The sequence below is a fragment of the Chiloscyllium plagiosum genome, unplaced genomic scaffold (genome assembly GCF_037043375.1).
Source record: "Chiloscyllium plagiosum isolate Xiang-an unplaced genomic scaffold, Cpla_swu_hap1 HiC_scaffold_21, whole genome shotgun sequence".
In the NCBI taxonomy this organism is placed as follows: domain Eukaryota; kingdom Metazoa; phylum Chordata; class Chondrichthyes; order Orectolobiformes; family Hemiscylliidae; genus Chiloscyllium; species Chiloscyllium plagiosum.
In genome coordinates this window covers 49,472,687-49,490,465 of record NW_028270159.1, presented here as the reverse complement: position 1 = coordinate 49,490,465, position 17,779 = coordinate 49,472,687, and the positions used below count along the sequence as shown (strand labels likewise).

The 17,779-nt window shown below is 51.2% G+C and overlaps 1 protein-coding gene across 1 annotated transcript in view; it reads left to right on the top strand.

Moving 5' to 3' along the window:
* The window catches only part of LOC148146143 (uncharacterized), a 135,238-nt gene extending 120,452 nt beyond the window's left edge, over positions 1-14,786 (top strand). Inside the window, 1 exon segment of the mRNA XM_087998691.1 lies at positions 14,752-14,786. Coding sequence (XP_087854817.1) covers positions 14,752-14,786 — 35 coding nt within the window.
* The last annotated feature ends 2,993 nt before the right edge of the window (positions 14,787-17,779 follow it).

Here is a 17,779-nt window from a genome sequence, read left to right as displayed (position 1 = left end):
GAGAGAGAGAGGGCTTGGGGGAGAGAGGGAGAGAGAGAGAGAGAGGGCTTGGGGGAGAGAGAGAGAGAGAGAGAGAGGGCTTGGGGGAGAGAGAGAGAGAGGGCTTGGGGGAGAGAGAGAGAGAGAGAGAGGGCTTGGGGGAGAGAGAGAGAGAGAGAGAGAGGGCTTGGGGGAGAGAGAGAGAGAGAGAGAGAGGGCTTGGGGGAGAGAGGGAGAGAGAGAGAGAGGGCTTGGGGGAGAGAGAGAGAGAGAGAGAGAGAGGGCTTGGGGGAGAGAGAGAGAGAGGGCTTGGGGGAGAGAGAGAGAGAGAGAGAGGGCTTGGGGGAGAGAGAGAGAGAGAGAGGGCTTGGGGGAGAGAGAGAGAGAGAGGGCTTGGGGGAGAGAGAGAGAGAGGGCTTGGGGGAGAGAGAGAGAGAGAGAGAGAGAGAGGGCTTGGGGGAGAGAGAGAGAGAGGGCTTGGGGGAGAGAGGGAGAGAGAGAGAGAGAGGGCTTGGGGGAGAGAGAGAGAGAGGGCTTGTGGGAGAGGGGGGGAGGAGAAAAGGGAGAGAAAGAAAGAGAGAGAGAGGGCTTGGGGGAGAGAGAGAGAGAGAGAGAGGGCTTGGGGAGAGTGAGAGAGAGAGAGAGAGGGCTTGGGGAGAGAGAGAGAGAGAGAGAGAGAGGGCTTGGGAGAGAGAGAGGGGGAGGAGAAAGGGGAGAGAAATAAAGAGAGAGAGAGAGAGAAAATGATGGAGAATGGCATGAAGGTCTGTGAGAAAGGCAACGAAAAACAGGGGGAAAGGAGGAAGGGGGAGAGAGAGATGAGAAGGACAGGGAGATGGAGAGAGACAGAAAGAGGAAAGAAAGTGAGAGAGTGACAGGGGAGAGAATGCGAGCGAAGGAGAGTGGGGCAAGAGAGTGTATCAAAGAGCTAGAAAGGAATGGAATGAGGGAGAGAGGGAGAGAGGGATAGAGGGAGAGAGGGAGATAGAGGGAGAGAGGGAGATAGAGGGAGAGAGGGAAATAGAGGGATAGAGGGAGAGAGGGAGATAGAGGGAGAGAGGGAGATAGAGGGAGAGGGAGATAGAGGGAGAGAGGGAAAGAGGGAGATAGAGGGAGAGAGGGAGATAGAGGGAGAGAGGGAGAGAGGGAGATAGAGGGAGAGAGGGAGAGAGAGGGAGAGAGGAGAAAGAGGGAGAGAGGGAGCGATAGAGGGAGAGTGGGAGAGATAGAGGGTGAGAGGGAGAGAGGGAGATAGAGGGAGAGAGGGAGAGAGAGAGAGGGAGATAGAGGGAGAGAGGGAGAGAGGGAGATAGAGGGAGAGAGGGAGAGAGGGAGATAGAGGGAGAGAGGGAGAGATAGAGGGAGAGAGGGGGAGAGAGGGAGAGAGAGGGAGAGAGGGAGATAGAGAGAGAGGGAGAGAGGGAGAGATAGAGGGAGAGAGGGAGAGATAGAGGGAGAGAGGGAGATAGAGGGAGAGATAGAGGGAGAGAGAGGGAGAGATAGAGTGAGAGAGGGAGAGAAGGCAGAGAGTGAGAGATAGAGGGAGAGAGGGAGAGAGGGAGAGATAGAGGTAGAGAGGGAGAGAGGGAGAGAGAGAGAGAGAGAGATAGAGGGAGAGATAGAGGGAGAGGGGTGAGAGGGAGAGATAGAGGGAGAGAGGGAGAGAGAGGGAGAGATAGAGGGAGAGAGGGAGAGATAGAGGGAGAGAGGGAGAGATAGAGGGAGAGGGGGAGAGAGGAGAGAGAGGAGAGATAGAGGGAGAGATAGAGGGAGAGGGGGTGAGAGGGAGAGATAGAGGGAGAGAGGGAGAGAGAGAGTTAGAGGGAGAGAGAGGGAGAGATAGAGGGAGAGAGGGAGAGATAGAGGGAGAGAGGGAGAGATAGAGGGAGAGAGGGAGAGATAGAGGGAGAGAAGGAGAGATAGAGGGAGAGAGGGAGAGAGGGTGAGATAGAGGGAGAGAGGGAGAGAGAGAGGGAGAGAGGGAGAGATAGAGGGAGCGAGGGAGATAGAGGGAGAAGTGGGAGATAGAGGGAAAGGGGGAAAAAGGGAGGGAGACACAGACAGGGAGGAAGGGATGCAGATAGAGAGAGAGAGAGAATAACAGAGGATCTGAATGTTATCCCATGCATCCCACTGGGAATAAGGACACTGTCCCCTGGATCCCATGGGGAATAAGGAGACTGTCCCCTGGATCCCGTGGGGAATAAGGGCCCTGTCTCCTGGATCCCGCGGGGAATAAGGGCCCTGTCCCCTGGATCCCACTGGGAATAAGGACACTGTCCCCTAATCCCGTGGGGAATAAGGACACTGTCCCCTGGATCCCATGGGGAATAAGGGCCCTGTCCCCTGGATCCACTGGGAATAAGGACACTGTCCCCTAATCCCGTGGGGAATAAGGACATTGTCCCCTGGATCCCACTGGGAATAAGGGCCCTGTCCCCTGGATCCCACTGGGAATAAGGACACTGTCCCCTGGATCCCACTGGGAATAAGGGCCCTGTCCCCTGGATCCCACTGGGAATAAGGACACTGTCCCCTGGATCCCACTGGGAATAAGGGCCCTGTCCCCTGGATCCCACTGGGAATAAGGACACTGTCCCTGGAATCCGTGGGGAATAAGGACACTGTCCCCTGGATCCCGTGGGGAATAAGGACACTGTCCCCTGGATCCCATGGGGAATAAGGACACTGTCCCCTGGATCCCACTGGGAATAAGGACACTGTCCCATGGATCCCGTGGGGAATAAGGACACTCTCCCCGGGATCCCGTGGGGAATAAGGACACTGTCCCCTGGATCCCTTGGGGAATAAGGACACTGTCCCCTGGATCACATGGGGAATAAGGACACTGTCCCCTGGATCCCACTGGGAATAAGGACACTGTCCCCTGGATCCCTTGGGGAATAAGGACACTGTCCCCTGGATCACATGGGGAATAAGGACACTGTCCCCTGGATCCCACTGGGAATAAGGACACTGTCCCATGGATCCTGCAGGGAATAAGGACACTGTCCCCTGGGTCCCGTGGGGAATAAGGACACTGTCCCCTGGGTCCCACTGGGAATAAGGACACTGTCCCCTGGATCCCACTGGGAATAAGGACACTGTCCCCTGGATCCCGCGGGGAATAAGGACACTGTCCCCTGGATCCCGTGGGGAATAAGGACACTGTCCCCTGGATCCCACTGGGAATAAGGACACTGTCCCCTGGATCCCGTGGGGAATAAGGACACTGTCCCCAGGATCCCACTGGGAATAAGGACACTGTCCCAGGATCCCGTGGGGAATAAGGACACTGTCCCCTGGATCCCGTGGGGAATAAGGACACTGTACCCTGGATCCCGTGGGGAATAAGGACACTGAAGTCTCCCTGGCTGGATGAGGATGAGGCAGCAGAGCCAGCCTTCCTGTGAGATGCCTGTTTTTGGAATATGGGAAAACCAGCTGGAAGATGTTTTTGATGTTCCTAGATGTGACAGCGAGTGAGTCGGGGAAGGGAGATTTTGGAAGCTGGGAGTTAGTTTGGACCCAATCCGGTGATCATCTGTATTGTGTAAAATGTGTGTGGTCTAATGTATAAACAGGAGGCAGGAGCTGCTGTAAATCTGGGAGCTGGAGCAGTGTGCGAGATGGACTGAGTTACTTGGGGCTCGGTGGTGGGGTAGGGAGACTGGGAGGTGAGGTATCCAAAACACTGCTGGGGGTGCTCTCAGAGGGAGATCGATGAAGCCAGTTGTGTGGCAGTGACACACCAGGCCTCACACCGTCTCCCGGCTACATCCCATGTCGACTGTCTTTACACCCTATAAATATTCATGATGTTAAAACGCTTTGGAATGAAGTTTTTCTGGCCTCATTAAATCAGCAGGGCATGAGGAAAGACCCTTTTTTATGCAGAAGGTGGTGTGTGTTTGTGTGTGTGTGTGTGCGTGCGTATGTGTGCGTCTGTGTGTGTGTTGATGTGTGTGTCTGTGCGTGTGTGTCTGTGTGTGCATGTGTGTGTCTGTGTCTATGTGTGTGCATGTCTGTGTGTGTGACTGTGTGTGACTATGTGTGCATATGTGTGTCTGTGTGTGCATGTACATGTCTGTGTGTGTCTATGTCTGTGTCTCTGTGTGTGCCTGTGTGTGTGCATGCGTGCATCTGTATGTGTATGTGTGTCTGTGTGTGTCTGTGTCTGTGCCTGTGTGTGCCTGTGTGTGTTTGTGTGTGTCTATGCGCATGTTTGTGTATGTGCCTGCATGTGTGTGTCTGTGTATGTGTGTCTGTGTGTCTATGTCTGTGACTGTGTGTGTGCGTGTGTGTGCGTGTGTTGTAAAGTGCGTGATTGGGTGTGTGTGCGTGCGTGTTTGTGTGTGTGTGTCAATGTGTGTGTTTGTGTGTGTGTGTCTATGTGCGTGTGTCTATGTGCGTGTTTGTGTGTGTATGTGCATTTGTCTGTCCGTGTTTGTGTGTGTGCATGTGTCTATGTGTGTGTTTGTGTGTGTGTCAATGTGCGTGTTTGCGTGTGTGTGTCTGTGTGTGTGTGTGCATGTGTCTATGTGCATGTGTGTGTGTGTGCGTATGTCTATGTGCATGTGTGTGTGTGTGCGTATGTCTATGTGCGTGTTTGATTGCGTGTGTCTATGTGCATGTTTGTGTGTGTGTGCGTGCATGTGTTTGGAATTCACTGCCTGAGGTGGTAGTGAAGGCACACCCTAAACTCTGTTACAGGTCCCTGGACCTGCCCCTTCAGTGCTGTAAGCTGCAGCACTATGGGCCATCTGCAGGAAGATGGGATTGGGAAGGGCATCCGGTGTCTTGAGGACAGTATGGACAAGATGGGCCGAATGGTCCCTCTCTGTACTGGATCATTTCCATGGTTATATGATCACTGTCCGTGTTACCAGAAATGGAGGGTGTGAGATGTGAAACTCGACAGGAAAGACTGGGAGCTTCCTTCACTGGAGGCTGAGGGCTGACCTTATTGAGCTTCACAAAATCATGAGGGGCTTAGGTATGCCAACGTTGGGAATGTTCAAAATTAGGGGGCACGTTTGTAATGTGAGAGGAGAGAAATTTAAAAAGGATATAAGAGGCAACGTTTTTTTACACAGAGAGTGTGTGTGGAATGAACTGTCAGGCGACAGTAACAACATTTAACCGACATTTGGGTAAGTACATGAGTAGGAAAGATTTAGAGGGATATGGGTCAAATACAGGCAGGTGGGGCGAGTTTAGTTTGGGAATATGGTCGGTGTGGATGGGTTGGACCGTAGGGTCTGTTTCTCTGCTGTATGACTCTACGCTGCCAGACCTGCTGAGTTTCACCAGCAATTTCTGTTTCTGTTTCAGATTTCCAGCATTCGCAGTTTTAATTCCGTAATGATGCTCCAATGAGTTTCAGTGCTGGGTGACTGTAGGGCAATTTAGAAGAACGAGTGGGGTACCTCACAGAAACATATAAAATTCAGATGGGAGCGGGCAGGCTCGACGTTCCCGATGTTGGGGAAATCCAGAACTCGGGGGTCACAGTCTAAGAATAAGGAGTAAGCCATTCAGGACTGAGGTGAGGAAGAACTCCTTCACTCAGAGAGTTGTGAGTCTGTGGAATTCTCTCCCACAGGAAAATGTTGGGGCCAGTTCATGAGATAGGTTCAGGAGGGAGCTGGATGTGGCCCTTGCGGCTAAAGGGATCAAGGGGTATGGGGGAAAAGCAGGAATGGGATACTGAGATTACATGAACAGCCACGGTCACATTGGATGGTGGTTCAGGCTCGAAGGGCCGAATGGCCTACTCCTGTGTCCATTTTCTATGTTTCTATGAGCAGCTTCTGCCAGGCCTCTCACCTGAAGAGTTCATGCTCACGGCCTGATAATGTTACGCACAACGTGGGCGGCACGGTGGCACAGTGGTTAGCACTGCTGCCTCGCAGCGCCAGAGACCCGGGTTCAATTCCCGCCTCAGGCGACTGACTGTGTGGAGTTTGCACGTTCTCCCCGTGTCTGAGTGGGTTTCCTCCGGGTGATCCGGTTTCCTCCCACAGTTCAAAGATGTGCAGGGTCAGGTGAATTGGCCATGCTAAATTGCCCGTAGTGTTAGGTAAGGGGTAAATGTAGGGATATGGGTGGGTTTCGCTTCGGCGGGTCGGTGTGGATTTGTTGGGCCGAAGGGCCTGTTTCTACACTGTAATGTAATCTAATAATCTAAAATCTAATCTACCTCTGGGTGGACACAATGTGTTATTTGTCATGTCTCATGGGGAACGGATCGAGGCAGGGCTGATTAATGACGGCTTTATGCTAACATACAAATCAGCCACCCTGCTCACCGACACCATGCATCTTCAGTTTAGACTCCCCCCCCCCCCCTCAGTGCTCTCTGCTCTGTCACTGATAACCCGACACACATTAGACCCACAACACAAAGGAGGATTATTGGCATCGAACACAATCACTCAGCCCTCCCCAGAGCCAGGGCCTGGCACAGATGGTCAACAACACAAACCAGGTAAAAACAATGACTGCAGATGCTGGAAACCAGATTCCGGAATAGAGTGGTGCTGGAAAAGCACAGCGGGTCAGGCAGCATCCGAGCAGCAGGAAAATCGACGTTTCGGGCAAAAGCCCCTCATCAGGTTGTGGATTCGTGGTGCTGGAAGTGGCAGTCTGGCCAATCCGGGAAATACCTCACTGTCCTGGAGGCATCTCTGAATCGGCATTCTCCCACCTGGAACAGGAGGCAGGAGAATATCTGTCTCACACACTCACACACTCACACACTTACTGTCACACACACACACACACTCACCCAGTAACACACTCACACACACACACACAGTCAATCACACACACACTCACCCAGTAACACACACACTCACACACACACACTCACCCAGTACACACACACTCACACACACACACAGTCAATCACACACACACTCACACACACACACTCACCCAGTAACACACACACTCACACACACACAGTCAATCACACACACACTCACCCAGTAACACACACACTCACACACACACACAGTCAATCACACACACACTCACACACACACACTCACCCAGTAACACACTCACACACACACACACACACAGTCAATCACACACACACTCACCCAGTAACACACTCACACACACACACAGTCAATCACACACACACTCACCCAGTAACACACTCACACACACACACACAGTCAATCACACACACACTCACACACACACACTCACCCAGTAACACACTCACACACACACACAGTCAATCACACACATACTCACCCAGTAACACACACACTCACACACACACAGTCAATCACACACACATTCACCCAGTAACACACACACTCACACACACACACAGTCAATCACACACACACTCACACACACTCACCCAGTAACACACTCACACACACACACACAGTCAATCACACACACACTCACCCAGGAACACACTCATACACACTCACTAATACAATCACACAAACACACTCTCATACGCACTCACTAACACAATCACACACACACACACACTCTCATACACACTCACTAACACAATCACACACACACACACTCTCATACGCACTCACTAACACAATCACACACACACTCTCATACACACTCACTAACACAATCATACACACACACTCTCATACACACTCACTAACACAATCACACACACACACTCACATACGCACTCACTAACACAATCACACGCACACACTCTCATACGCACTCACTAACACAATCAGACACACACTCTCATACACACTCACTAACGCAATCACACACAATCTCATAGGCTCTCACTGACACAGTCACACACACACACTCTCATACACACTCACTAACACAATCAAACACGCACTCTCATATGCACTCACTAACACAATCACACACACACACTCATACACACTCACTAACACAATCACACACACACACTCACATACGCACTCACTAACACAATCACACGCACACACTCTCATACACACTCACTAACGCAATCACACACAATCTCATAGGCTCTCACTGACACAGTCACACACACACACTCTCATACACACTCACTAACACAATCAAATACGCACTCTCATATGCACTCACTAACACAATCACACACACACACTCATACACACTCACTAACACAATCACACACACACACTCTCATACACACTCACTAACACAATCACACACACACACTCTCATACACACTCACTAACACAATCACACACACACACTCTCATACACACTCACTAACACAATCACACACACACACTCTCATATGCACTCACTAACACAATCACACACACACACACACACTCTCATACGCACTCACTGACACAATCACACACACACACTCTCATACGCACTCACTAACACAATCACACACACACTCTCATACACACTCACGAACACAATCACACACACACTCTCATACACACTCACTAACACAATCACACACACACTCTCATACATACTCACTAACACAATCACACACACTCTCATACGCACTCACTAACACAATCACACACACACACTCTCATACACACTCACTAACTCAATCACACATACACACACTCTCATACACACTCACTAACACAATCATACACATACACTCTCATACGCACTCACTAACACAATCACACACACACACTCTCATACACACTCATTAACACAATCACACACACACACACTCTCATACACACTCCCTAACACAATCACACGCATACACTCTCATACACACTCACTAACACAATCACAGACATAAACTTTCATACACACTCACTTACACAATCACACACACACTCTCATACGCACTCACTAACACAATCACACGCATACACTCTCATACACACTCACTAACACAATCACAGACATAAACTTTCATACACACTCACTTACACAATCACACACACACTCTCATACGCACTCACTAACACAATCACACACACACACTCTCATACACACTCCCTAACACAATCACACGCATACACTCTCATACACACTCACTAACACAATCACAGACATAAACTTTCATACACACTCACTTACACAATCACACACACACTCTCATACGCACTCACTAACACAATCACACACACACACTCTCATACGCACTCAATAACACCATCACACACACACTCTCATACACACTCACTAACACAATCACACACACACACTCTCATACGCACTCACTAACACAATCACACACACACTCTCATACGCACTCACTAACACAATCACACACACTCTCATACACACTCACTAACACAATCACACACACACTCATATGCACTCACTAACACCATCACACACACTCTCATACACACTCACTAATACAATCACACACACACACTCTCATACGCACTCACTAACACAATCACACACACACACTCTCATACACACTCACTAACACAATCACACACACACATACGCACTCACTAACACCATCACACACACTGTCATACGCACTCACTAACACAATCACACACACACACTCATACACACTCACTAACACAATCATACACACACACTGATACGCACTCACTAACACCATCACACACACACTGTTATACGCACTCACTAACAATCACACACACACTCTCATACACACTCACTAACACAATCACACACACACATATGCACTCACTAACACCATCACACACACACTGTCATACACACTCACTAACACAATCATACACACACACTGATACGCACTCACTAACACCATCACACACACACTGTCATACACACTCACTAACACAATCAGACACACACTCTCATACACACTCACTAACACAATCATACACACATACGCACTCACTAACACAATCACACACACACACATACGCACTCACTAACACAATCACACACACACACACTCACTAACACAATCATACACACATACGCACTCACTAACACAATCACACACACACACATACGCACTCACTAATACAATCACACACACACACTGTCATACGCACTCACTAACACAATCACACACACACACTCTCATAAGCACTCACTAACACAATTACACACACACATACGCACTCACTAACACAATCACACACACACACACTTATTGTCTCACACACACACTCTCATATGCACTCACTAACACAATCACACACACACACTCTCATACACACTAACACAATCACACACACACTCTCACACACTCACTAACACAATCACACACACACTCATACGCACTCACTAACACAATCACACACACACTCTCTCATACACACTCACTAACACAATCACACACACTCTCATACGCACTCACTAACACAATCACACACACACTCATATGCACTCACTAACACAATCACACACACACTCTCATACACACTCACTAATACAATCACACACACGCACTCTCATACGCACTCACTAACACAATCACACACACACACTCTCATACACACTCACTAACATAATCACACACACACACTCATACGCACTCTCTAACACAATCTCACACACACATACTCTCATACGCACTACCCACACATACACTTGTACATACTCACAAACACAATCACACGCACACACTTATACGCACTCACTAACACCATCACACACACACTCTCGACAGTAATTAGTACTAGGCTGGAGGCTGATAGCAGTGTGATAGCACCCTCTTCAGTAAATAGATCTAGGCCGGAGGCTGATAGCAGGGCGACAGCACCCTCTTTATAAATAGGACTAGGCTAGAGGTTGATAGCTGAGTACAGCTCCCTGTTTGTAAATAGGACTAGGCCGGAGGCTGATAGCAGGGCGACAGCTCCCTCTACAATAAATAGGACTAGGCCGGAGGCTGATAGCAGGGCGACAGCTCCCTCTACAATAAATAGGACTAGGCCGGAGGCTGATAGCAGGGCGACAGCTCCCTCTACAATAAATAGGACTAGGCCGGAGGCTGATAGCAGGGCGACAGCACCCTGTTTGTAAATAGGAGTCGGCTGGAGGCTGATAGCAGGGCAACAGCACCCTCTACAGTAAATAGGACTTAGGCCGGGTGCTGAAAGCTGGGTACAGCACCCTCTTTATAAATAGGACTAGGCTGGAGGCTGATAGCAAAGCGACAGCACCCTTCTTCAGTAATCCTAGAGATGTACAGCATGGAAACAGACCCTTCGGTCCAACCTGTCCATGCCGACCAGATATCCCAACCCAATCTATTCCCACCTGCCAGCACCCGGCCCATATCCCTCCAAACCCTTCCTATTCATATACCCATCCAAATGCCTCTTAAATGTTGCAATTGTACCAGCCTCTACCACATCCTCTGGCAGCTCATTCCATACATGTACCACCCTCTGCGTGAAAAACCTGCCCCTTAGGTCTCTTTTATATCTTTCCCCTCTCACCCTAAACCTATGCCCCTCTAGTTCTGGACTCCCCGATCGCAGGGAAAAGACTTTGTCTATTTATCCTATCCATGCCCCTCATAATTTTGTAAACCTCTATAAGGTCACCCCTCAGCCTCCGACACTCCAGGGAAAACAGACCCAGCCTGTTCAGCCTCTCCCTGTAGCTCAAATCCTCCAACCCTGGCAACATCCTTGTAAATCTTTTCTGAACCCTTTCAAGTTTCACAACATCTTTCCGATAGGAAGGAGACCAGAATTGCATGCAATATTCCAACAGTGGCCTAACCAATGTCCTGTACAGCCACAACATGACCTCCCAACTCCTGTCCTCAATACTCTGACCAATAAAGGAAAGCATACCAAACACCTTCTTCACTATCCTATCTACCTGCGACTCCACTTTCAAGGAGCTATGAACCTGCACTCCAAGTTCTCTTTGTTCAGCAACACTCCCTAAGACCTTACCATTAAGTGTATAAGTCCTGCTAAGATTTGCTTTCCCAAAATGCAGCACCTCGCATTTATCTGAATTAAACTCCATCTGCCACTTCTCAGCCCATTGGCCCATCTGGTACAGATCCTGTTGTAATCTGAGGTAAACCTCTTCGTTGTCCACTACATCTCCAATTTTGGTGTGATCTGCAAACTTACTAACTGCACCTCTTATGCTCACATCCAAATCATTTATGTAAATGACAAAAAGTAGAGGACCCAGCACCGATCCTTGTGGCACTCTACTGGTCACAAGCCTCCAGTCTGAAAAACAACCCACCACCACCACCCTCTGTCTTCTACCTTTGAGCCAGTTCTGTATCCAAATGGCTAGTTCTCCCTGTATTCCATGAGATCTAACCTTGCTAACCAGTCCCTCATGGGGAACCTTGTCGAACGCCTTACTGAAGTCCACATAGATCACATCTACTGCTCTACCCTCATCAATCTTCTTTGTTACTTCTTCAAAAAACCCAGGTCCTGGGCCTCCTCTATCACTAAACCCTCACCATCTGACGCCTGGAGGAAGAATACCTCACCTTCCACCTTGGGACCCTGCAACTACATGGGAGCAACGTGAATTTCACCAGTTTCCTCATTTTCCTCCCCCCACATTATCCCAGTCCCAAGCCTCCGAGTCAGCACCACCCCCCTGACCTGTCCATCACCTTTCCCATCGATCCGTTCCACCCTCCTCCCCGACCTATCACTTTCAGCCCCACCTTCATCTACCTTCCCCCCCCTCCCCACCCCCACCGCCCCCCCCCCCTCCCATTTATCTCTCAGCTCCCCCCGGCCCACAAGCCTCATTCCTGATGAACGGCTCTTGCCCGAAACGTCGATTCTCCTGCCCCTCGGATGCTGCCTGACCGGCTGTGCTTTTCCAGCACCACTCTGTTTTGACAGTGTAGAGTTAGCTTTGCTTTCAATTTAAAAGAGTAAAGGGAGTTTTATTCTGTGTTAAACCCCATGCTGTACCAGTCCTGGGAGTAAGGGGGGGTAAGTGCAAAGTGTGCTTTACTATCAGTTTGAAAGAATTGAGAGGTTTTACTAGGAGAGAGTGAGGGCTGCTGATGCTGGAGATCGGAGATGAGAGTGAGGTGCTGGAAAAGCACAGCAGGTCACGCAGCATCCAAGGGGCAGGAGAATCGACGTTTCAGGCCAAAGCCCTTCATCAGGAATGAGGCTGGGGGGCTGAGAGAGTGCCGCAAGGGCCGCAATTTCCCCCCCGACGTGGTCGACGATGCCCTCCACCGCATCTCCTCCACTTCCCGCTCCTCCGCCCTTGAGCCCCGCCTCTCCAACCGCCACCAGGACAGAACCCCACTGGTCCTCACCTACCACCTCACCAACCTCCATATCCATCGTATCATCCGCCGCCATTTCCGCCACCTCCAAACGGATCCCATCGCCAGGGATATATTTCCCTCCCCTCCCCTATCAGCGTTCCGTAAAGACCACTCCCTCCGTGACTCCCTCGTCAGGTCCACACCCCCCAACAACCCAATCTCCACTCCCGGCACCTTCCCCTGCAACCGCAATAAATGCAAGACTTGCGCCCACACCTCCCCCCTCACCTCCCTCCAAGGCCCCAAAGGATCCTTCCATATCCGCCACAAATTCACCTGCACCTCCACACACATCATCTACTGCATCCGCTGCACCCGATGTGGCCTCCTCTATATTGGGGAGACAGGCCGCCTACTTGTGGATTGTTTCAGAGAGCACCTCTGGGACACCCGGACCAACCAACCCAGCCACCCCGTGGCTCAACATTTCAACTCCCCCTCCCACTCCACCAAGGACATGCAGGTCCTTGGACTCCTCCATCGCTTGACCATAGCAACACGACGGTTGGAGGAAGAACGCCTCATCTTTCGCCTGGGAACCCTCCAACCACAAGGGATGAACTCGGATTTCACCAGTTTCCTCATTTCCCCTCCCCCCACCCTGTCTCAGTCAAATCCCTCGAACTCAGCACCACCTTCCTAACCTGCAATCATCTTCCTGACCTCTCCGCCCCCACCCCACTCCGGCCTATCACCCTCACCTTGACCTCCTTCCACCTATCGCATTTCCTACGCCCCTCCCCCAAGTCCCTCCTCCCTACCTTTTATCTTAGCCTGCTTGGCACACTTTCCTCATTCCTGAAGAAGGGCTTATGCCCGAAACGTCGATTCTCCTGTTCCCTGGATGCTGCCTGACCTGCTGCGCTTTTCCAGCAACACATTTTCAGCTCTGATCTCCAGCATCTGCAGCCCTCACTTTCTCCTGGGGGGCTGAGAGATAAATGGGAGGGAGTTGGAGCTGGGGGAAGGTAACTGAGAATGTGAGAGGTAGATAGAGATGAGGGTAAAGGTGATAGGTCAGAGGGGAGGGTGGAGTGGATAGGTGGGAAGGGAGATTGGCAGGTAGGACTGGTCATGGGGACAGTGCTGAGCTGGAAGGTTGGAACTGAGGTAAGGTGGGGGGGGGGGGGAGGGGAAATGAGGAAACTGTTGAAGTCCACATTGATGCCCTGGGGTTGAAGTGTTCTGAGGCGGAAGATGAGGCGTTCTTCCTCCAGGCGTCTGGTGGTGAGGGAGCGGCGGTGAAGGAGGCCCAGGACCTCCATGTCCTCGGCAGAGTGGGAGGGGGAGTTGAAATGTTGGGCCACGGGGCGGTGTGGTTGATTGGTGCGGGTGTCTCGGAGATGTTCCCTAAAGCACTCTGCTAGGAGGTGTCTGTCTCCCTCATGTATCTTTACTATGTCTGGAAACCCATACTACATCTGTCCTGGGAGTGTTTCATGGGGACAGTGTAGAGGAAGGTTTACTTTAAGGTGAGGAGAGTGGAGGAATCTTTACTTTCAATTTTAAAGTGTACAGAGAGCTTTATTTGGTATCTAACTTCATGCTGTACCGTGTTCCAGGAGAGTTTCATGTGGACAATTTCAAGGATGATTAACTTCCTGTTCAAAGCATAGACAGAGCTTTACATTCAGTTTACATTCAGTGTAGAGGGAGCTTTACTCTGTATCTAACCCCGTGTTGTCCCTGTCCTGGGTGTGTTTGCTGGGGACAGTGTAGAGGGAGCTTTACTCTGTATCTAACCCCGTGCTGTCCCTGTCCTGGGTGTGTTTGCTGGGGACAGTGTAGAGGGAGCTTTACTCTGTATCTAACCCCGTGCTGTCCCTGTCCTGGGTGTGTTTGCTGGGGACAGTGTAGAGGGAGCTTTACTCTGTATCTAACCCCGTGCTGTCCCTGTCCTGGGTGTGTTTGCTGGGGACAGTGTAGAGGGAGCTTTACTCTGTATCTAACCCTGTGCTGTCCCTGTCCTGGGAGTGTTTGATGGGGACAGTGTAGAGGGAGCTTTACTCTCTATCTAACCCCGTGCTGTCCCTGTCCTGGGAGTGTTTGCTGGGGACAGTGTAGAGGGAGCTTTACTCTCTATCTAACCCCGTGATGTCCCTGTCCTGGGAGTGTTTGATGGGGACAGTGTAGAGGGAGCTTTACTCTGTATCTAACCCCGTGTTGTCCCTGTCCTGGGAGTGTTTGCTGGGGACAGTGTAGAGGGAGCTTTACTCTCTATCTAACCCCGTGTTGTCCCTGTCCTGGGAGTGTTTGATGGGGGACAGTGTAGAGGGAGCTTTACTCTGTATCTCACCTCGTGCTGTCCCTGTCCTGGGAGTGTTTGCTGGGGACAGTGTAGAGGGAGCTTAACTCTCTATCTCACCCCGTGCTGTCCCTGTCCTGAGGAGTGTTTGATGGGGTACAGTGTAGAGGGAGCTTTACTCTGTATCTAACCCCGTGCTGTCCCTGTCCTGGGAGCGTTTGATGGGGGGGGACAGTGTAGAGGGAGCTTTACTCTGTATCTAACCTTGTGCTGACCCTGTCCTGAGGGTGGTTGATGGGGGGGGAACAGTGTAGAGGGAGCTTTACTCTGTATCTAACCTTGTGCTGTCCCTGTCCTGGGGGTGGTTGATGGGGTCAGTGCAGAGGAACCTTAGCCCTTAGCTTAAGTGTAGAGAGAACTTTAATTTCAGTGTGCAAGCGTAAAGAGAGCGCAGTTACTGCCGCTTCATGCTGGCTGCAGGAAAAGGCAAGGAAGAATCCAGAGTAATAATCATTTGTGGGACGAGACAGGGAGGACTGCAGATGCTGGAGATCAGAGTCGAGAGTGTGGGTGCTGGAAAAGCGCAGCGGGTCAGGCAGCCTCCGAGGAGCAGGAGAGTCGACATTGAGGGCTGCCTGACCCGCTGCGCTTTTCCAGCACCCACACTCTCGACTAAGTCTGGATGTGACTGAGATATCGGGGATTGGCAGGCAGAACCGTAACTGAACAACGAGTTACCTTTTAACGTGAAGATATTTCCTAAAAAGAAGAGAACAGTAAGGCAGATAAAACCAGAGCTCACTGACAAGAAAAGGTGAAAAGATTTCTTCAATAGACGTCAGGTAGAGAGACAATCCGTGACTGAGAACTGAAACAAGTCGGGGAGGCACAGTGGGAGTATCAGAAGAAACTGGCAACTGACATAACAGCAAATGCAGGAGTCTTCAATCAACATACTAACCATGGGGAGTGAGGCGGGGGAAGTGTGTTCGTCATAGGGGAGGGATCGAGTCATTCAACACTGAGTCACAGAGTGAGGATATAAAAGAGCTGAAAAGATCAGAGGGCGGGCAGATCAATGGAAGTAGCCCCATCTAACGGTGAACAGAGAGAATCTGGTCACTAACAGCAGTGACTAACGTCCAGAGACATTGGGGAACGGCATTCACCCAGAGAGAGAGCTCCAGGAGGAGAGAGAGACACAGACACAGAGAGAGTTCTCCAGGAGGAGAGAGACACAGACACAGAGAGAGATCTCCAGGAGGAGAGAGACACAGACACAGAGAGAGATCTCCAGGAGGAGAGAGACACAGACACAGGCACCGAGAGAGAGCTCCAGGAGGAGAGAGAGAGAGACACAGACACAGAAACCGAGAGATCTCCAGGAGGAGAGAGAGACACAGATACCGAGAGAGAGCTCCAGGAGGAGAGAGAGAGAGACACAGACAGACACAGAGAGAGATCTCCAGGAGGAGAGAGACACAGACACAGACACCGAGAGAGAGCTCCAGGAGGAGAGAGACACAGACACAGACACCGAGAGAGAGCTCCAGGAGGAGAGAGACACAGACACCGAGAGAGAGCTCCAGGAGGAGAGAGAGAGACACAGACACAGACACCGAGAGAGAGCTCCAGGAGAGAGAGAGACACACAGACACAGACACCGAGAGAGAGCTCCAGGAGAGAGAGAGACACAGACACCGAGAGAGAGCTCCAGGAGGAGAGAGAGAGACACAGACACAGACACCGAGAGAGAGCTCCAGGAGAGAGAGAGACACACAGACAGACCCAGAGAGTGCTCTAAGAGGAGACACACACACAGAGACCGACTCTCTCTCTCTCTCTCTCTCTCTGTGTCTCAGGCACCGGGGGAGGAGGTGAGCTGCTGCCCTGTACCATGTGTCCCCGCTCTGCCTGCGGTCACTCGGAGCCCCTGAAGCCGCTGTGTGTGAGGTCAGAGCCGGCTCAGATCTTCACCTTCGATACGGAGCCAGTGAAGCGGTGCTGGCTGGGTCCCCCCGGCCGCAGCAGTAAGCGGCCCCGGCGGATCCTGTACCCAGCCGGGAGCCGGCGCTACCTACCTCCTCAGGCCCGGGACCACCCCAGGAGCTGCCTGCTGATCCTCTGCGCTGTGGTGGCCCTGCAGATCTACTGTGAGCAGCCTGTCCCTGTGGGTGGGGAAGGGGAGCTGCAGAGAGCGGGACTCAGCCCCAACAGCAGCGACACCGCCCAGGCTACAGTGCGGGCAGCTCACCCGCCCAGGGGCTGTGCTTACCTGGAGCTTTACACAGAGGTGACCTCCCAGAGCCTCTGAAACCCCTAGCACCGGAGACAACCCTGAACCC